The 5,890-nt window shown below is 40.2% G+C and overlaps 1 protein-coding gene across 1 annotated transcript in view; it reads left to right on the plus strand.

The window, feature by feature from the left end:
- The first annotated feature begins 697 nt into the window (after positions 1-697).
- CTSC (cathepsin C) overlaps positions 698-5,890 on the plus strand; it is a 16,641-nt gene continuing 11,448 nt past the window's right edge. The window contains exon 1 of the mRNA XM_010072624.1: positions 698-862. Coding sequence (XP_010070926.1) covers positions 698-862 — 165 coding nt within the window. The remainder of the gene's footprint in view (positions 863-5,890) is intronic.

The raw sequence follows: 5,890 nt of genomic DNA on the forward strand, positions 1-5,890 counted from the left end.
TTTCAGCTCAGCCAGGCCTGAGAGTGGCTGTTCCCACCAAAAGAGTGTGGGTCTGCTTCTGGGTGGCACCTCCTCGGCTCCTGGGAGGCCACTAGCTGTGGGAGCTTGCTTAGGGAGCCTGCTAGCGCCAGGAGAAGCAGAAATATCCCTCAATAGCAAGGAGTTATTATTTGATTCTTATTTGTCGGTATTATTTAAAAAATAGTTGATACTTTGCATCTTTCTAAATCATGTGCTTTTTGATCATTTGGGGCATGTGGCAGGTCGGAGCAGTGGAGGTGAGGTCAGCGGTGGAGGGTGTCAGAGCACTGGTGTGAAGTACCATGGGGTGGCTGATGCCTGACCCCAGATGTTGTAGGAGAAAACTTGTCATTGCAGATGCAGTGCCCGAATGACACAGCGTCTGAGTCCTGTATAGCAAGTTGTATTTAAATAAGCTGAATTTTTTTCCCATTAGCAGCTGTTTGGTGCTGCTGTTGTTTCTAATTAAATGTGTGAATACTGTCTAGCAGGGGAAAAAATGAGTGTGTAGACTGACAGGTAAGTGAAGTCCCTGAAGTGTGTTTGCTTGATGCCTTTTTACAGAAAACTGTATTCAGCAAGTGTATTTTAGCATCTTTTGGAATAAAATAGATGTTAGAACATTCTTTGTGCTTATTTCTTATTTTTATCTCTTTCACACAATAATCATGCAATAATGTTTGTATTTCTTGCAGGGCCTGTGGAAAGAAAGGTGCTTGTGAATCTTCAGAAGTTAGATGTAGCTCAGGATAGTCTGGGCAACTACGGTTTCTTCACTTTGATTTACAATCAAGGCTTTGAAGTTGTGATAAATGGCTACAAGTGGTTTGCATTTTTCAAGGTGAGTTAACTTGGTGTGTTCTGCATCACTGACTGCTGCTAAAATGGTCTGTAGTCAGGCTTCTTTTTAGTCACTGAGTGCCATGGTGGAGCAGTTGGAATACTTGATTGTCTTTGTCTCTAAGGTTTGCCTGGATTGCCAGATACTGGACTTTTTTTAAGGTAAGGAAACAGTTATCAGTGGCTGGGTGAGGAGCACAAGGAGGGAAGACATATTTATAGTGTGCACTGGGCATTTTCTAAAAATCTGTTACAGATGCTGCTGCTTTCCCCTCTGGGCATGCTTAAAGCAGTTGAAGGCCTTCACTGAGTTAAGTCTTGCAGTGGCCTGGAAATTTTTTTCACTTTTCTTCCTGACAGCTTGGACCCAAGTGACATAGTAAACATCATTGCCTTTATCTTACTTTAAAGATGTTCTCAAGTACATGAAAACTTTAGAAAGGCCATCTGTTCTCCTTGCTGGAGGATTTCTAGGGTGTTTAAATTTTATTCCACAATACTACTTTAACATCTAAGGAACCTTCCTGCTGCCTATAATTGTTCTTTTGGAATAATTATCTCCAGTTAACTATTCCAGTTGGCATAGTTATCTCTAGTCCCTGTTAATGACTTCTGATCAAGCTGAAAACAGTGCTGGTAGGCAGGGGGTGGACAGAAGACTTACTTGCTGAGGACTGCTCTGCTGCTGTCCTGATGAGTGGCATTATGAATGTGGAGGGTGGCTTGAAGCAATCTCTGTTGGGTGACTTTGCTACTTGGGAGACAGATGTTTTGTGCAGCAAGATGGCTTGGATGGGGAGTGCAGCTGTTGGTAGGAGCAATGAACATCTTTCTTGTTTTTTTTTCAGAAAGCCTGATCTTGTATGTGGCTTCAGATTAGTTGACAGTAAATACCCAGGCCTTGGCCAAGCATAAAATCTGTGAACATTAGCTAGTAGTAAGGAGGGTGAAGAAATGACTTTTGCTTTAAATTGCCTTTCTGGGAGCTGCTGTAGATGGTTTATTTCACAGCAGCTATTTCTGAGTTTGTTTTCAGATGTTGGTAGAAGTGAGTGATCTACTCTTACAGTAGAACTGTAACCTTTACTGAATAGAAATGATGTATGAGGCTCTGATTTAACTGCAGCTTCCTCCATGCCCATTGGAACTCACTGAAGTTAAGGGAAAGGAAAGTGTAGGTTGTTTTACATGTCTAATGGTGAATTTGTTCACATGCTCTGAGTTGTGGGTCAACCCTGGTAGGTAGGGAGGCACCACCCAGCTGCTCTCTTACTCCCCCTCAGTGAGATGGGGGAGAGAATCAGAAGGGCAGAAGTGTGAAAACTTGTGGGTTGAGATAAAGATAGTTTAATAGGTAAAACGAAAACTGCATATGCAAGTAAAGCTAAATTCATTCACTACTTCCGACCAACAGGCAAGTGTTTAGCAATTTCCAGGAAAGCAGAGCTTCATCAAGCATAGCTGCTACTTAGGAATGCAGACACCATAATTCTGAATGTCCCCCTCTTCTCCTTTCCACAGCTTTTATTGCTGAGCATGATGTTGTATGGTATGGAATATCCTTTTGGTCAGCTGGGGTCAGCTGTCCCAGCTGTGTCCCCTCCTAACTTCTTGTGCACCCCCAATCTACTTGCTGGCAGGGCGGTGTGCGAAGCAGACGAGGCCTTGATGCTGTGTAAACACTGCTCAGCAATAACTAAAACATCCCTGTGCTATCAGCACCAATCCAAAATGTGTCATTATAAATGTGTTTATAAATAAAATTAACTATCTGCTAAGACTAGTGCACTCATAACTGTAAACTTTTAAAATAAGAATGCTTCTGCATGAGACAGTGTTATACTTGAGTGAAAGCCAAGTGTGCGAGAAATACCTGTTTGTTCTTTCATCTGTACAAGGTGGTGACACTAAATTGCCATGATGTATGTCCTCCTGGTAGGTTTGGCAGGTGATAGAGCAAAAACTACAGACACTGAAGGGTGCTCTAGCTGGGCAGAGTTACTTTGAAACTTCTAAGTCAGGGACACCTCTGAGCTTCCCTACTGTGGGAGTGCATGCCTCAAAAGTGGCAGGAATTGCTGCCTCCCTGAGGACAGTGGAGCACTGTATGTTGTAGTATTGTCCATGAACTCAGGCTGGAGGTATCTCTGGCAAGTGGAATTCCCCAGTCATTACTGGCCTTGGTAGACTCATCTCATGAGAAATATAGTTGAACTAGTGGCTGGGAATCCTTAGGCTGATATTTTACACTGAAATGCAGGGTTACTTTACAAGCCATAATGATGAGTAGTTGAAAGAAGTGTTGATTATCAAATTAATTCTTGAATGTGAGTAATTGTATCATAGAAACAGTGAGGGGCCTGCTCTGGAATATAAAGGGAGCTGTTAGGCACTGGAGTGGAAGACAGTTGAGAATCTCTGAAAGCTCCACTGCTGCTGTGTATACCTTGAGAAATACATCCCTGGAAGATGAGCACTAAGTCAGGAGATTGATAAGCAGTGATCTTGCGTATTCCTCTATGCTTACGAAAATGTAAATGCATTGAAATGCATTGATTTGCAAGAGTACTCTTAAACAATATACCAAAACTGTGTTATAGAATAATTTAGGGTGGAAGGAACATCTGGAGGTCATCTGATCCAACTTAGTGCTCAAAACAAAATAGGTCAAATATACACCTGAGCAGTAGCAATGCACAATAGCTTGCATTTCATGGTCATGAATGTGTCTTAGCCCCTTGTAGGTAAATGGATTGTTAGTTTTGCAGTTGCTCTTGGTATTGAGAAATGTTCATTGCTCATTGTTCAGTAGGATGGATTCCATTGGTAAGAAATGCTTAAATTACAGGCTTCTTTCCTTAAATAATATAGAGGGGATTAGAGCCAAGTCCAGTTACCCTCTCTATAGTTTTGCTGCTGTAATGCAAACAACAGATTACCAAGATGCAAGTATAATGTCCGAGAAGCAAGTGGAAATACTACAGCACTTAGTAAATGCATTTTTTTTTTCTGCAGACAACTACTCAACTTTGTTAGGCAACAACTTGCAATACTGTCTATCTGCAAAACTGGTATTTCACAATTGTCAGTGGGGACTTGGGGGGAAGGGGAGGAAGACATGATTCCTTATGAACTGCTTAACCTTGTAACATTTATATATGTGTAACTGTTTACTTTTAATCCAGTGAATATTGCATTACATATGAAATAGAAACACAAAGTATCTAATCTTGATATAAACTAAAAATATGATTTATTCTATCAAATGCAGTTAATACTTTTTTAGGATCTATTCCATGTTCCTTCTATTGTAAAGCTTTTAGGGGACAAGTGATATGCTCAGCTCAGGCACTCTGCTTCAGAGGTTTTTTTGAAGAATGATTGGCTGTTGTTTAACATACTCCTGCCATTTGCACCTGAAAGTGATGTAAACATAGCAGACTTCATTTGCTTAGTGTTGGTCATAATCTAGAAGCCCTTGGAGCAAAATAGGGTAAACTAGAATGCTAATTGGTGAGGGCCTTCTTCCCTGGAAATGCCAAAAGAGGAAAGCATAAAAGCAATCTCTTAGAATATTGCTTAACCTTGATGGCTATTGAAAATGTGGAAAGTCATTAGCCAAAGTCCCTTTGGAATTCATGGAAAGGAAGAATTATCTTTGCTGGCAGTCTCTTTCTTTACAGCAAGAAGCTACAGAACTGATATGTTTAATATGTAGTAATTGGCTACTGTTTTTACTACTTGGTAAAATTACTTATTTTTTCTCTGAAATAACCTTCCAATGTGAACACTGTTCTGGAGTTACAGCTTGATTCTGGAATGACTTTTTGGTTAATGGAGCACTTTGTGGTAGTGGTTTCCAGAAGAAAGATTTCATGCTGATAAGTTCTTTCACAAGAGCTGAATCATTACTCCCCACTTTCAAAATTCCAATTTTTACATTTTAGTTATGTCATAATTAGGCAGAAAATAAAACTCTGAAGTTGGTCTCATACAATTCTTAGAGTTCTGCTCTTCTGAAAATGCTTATCGGTATCGAAACAGTCATAACACAGCCTTGCACATCTTCCATGGCTGTAGTTTTGGCTTGTCAGGAAAGTGTTTGTTGCTTAAGGACTGCTCATAAATTTCAGGTTCTGTTTGTTGCACTAAAGTTAAATTATGTGGCTAAAACTCCATTGTGGTGTTGGGCCCAATAAAGCATCCTGATTTACCTGCTGTGACCCTTTAGCACTTTCCTCATATTCTGTTGTTGAACAGAGGATGGAGTTGCAAGGCCAAGTGAGCAGCAGTATCCGAGTCAATACAGTGCTTCAGGTGTTTCTAGTGTAGAAGTGCAACTGGTGCTGATTGAACTCAGATGGTATTTTTGCTTAATGTTAAAGAACTAAGCCATTAATTACTAACAAGAATGCTTTGGGCTTGTCTAAGTGGTGGCTTTATCATAGGAACTGTAGTGTATGGATGTAGACACAGCCTGTTTGATGCATGTTTCAGTGAGTTTTTAATAGCCTTTTGTTCCTGTGCCTAATTAAACAGACACACACTAAAATTTTTGTAGGGCTTCACTGCCTTTACAAGTTATTTGCTTTTTTTACCTAGGGACTGTGGGGAAATGACTTTCAATGTACTTTTTCATCAGTTGGCCTTAAGTTAAATAAGCTCTAATGGTGTTTTATTTCTAACTGTTACTGTACACAGGCCTGTCCCTCAAGGTTTGCTAAGTTGCATGCAGCATCCCACTGCATTCTTTCATTCTGCTTCTCAAGTCATAGTTACTCTCCCTGGTGTTTGTTTGCAGAAAACAAAATAACTTGTTTATTTATGGGCATGCTTGTCCCTATACTGAAGTTGAATGTGAAGTTAGTGTACTGACTCTTGGCAGAAGCTTGAGCATGTGCTTTTGTTGGATGATATAAGGATTCTGTAAGGGTATGCAGGATAGAAGGCTTTGAAGATTTTTTTTAAGAGATGGCTTTCATATCTTAAGATATAAAAGAAATAGGTGCAGCATGAAATAAAAAGCAGG

The sequence above is a fragment of the Pterocles gutturalis genome, unplaced genomic scaffold (assembly GCF_000699245.1).
Source record: "Pterocles gutturalis isolate BGI_N339 unplaced genomic scaffold, ASM69924v1 scaffold15317, whole genome shotgun sequence".
NCBI classification, from domain to species: domain Eukaryota; kingdom Metazoa; phylum Chordata; class Aves; order Pterocliformes; family Pteroclidae; genus Pterocles; species Pterocles gutturalis.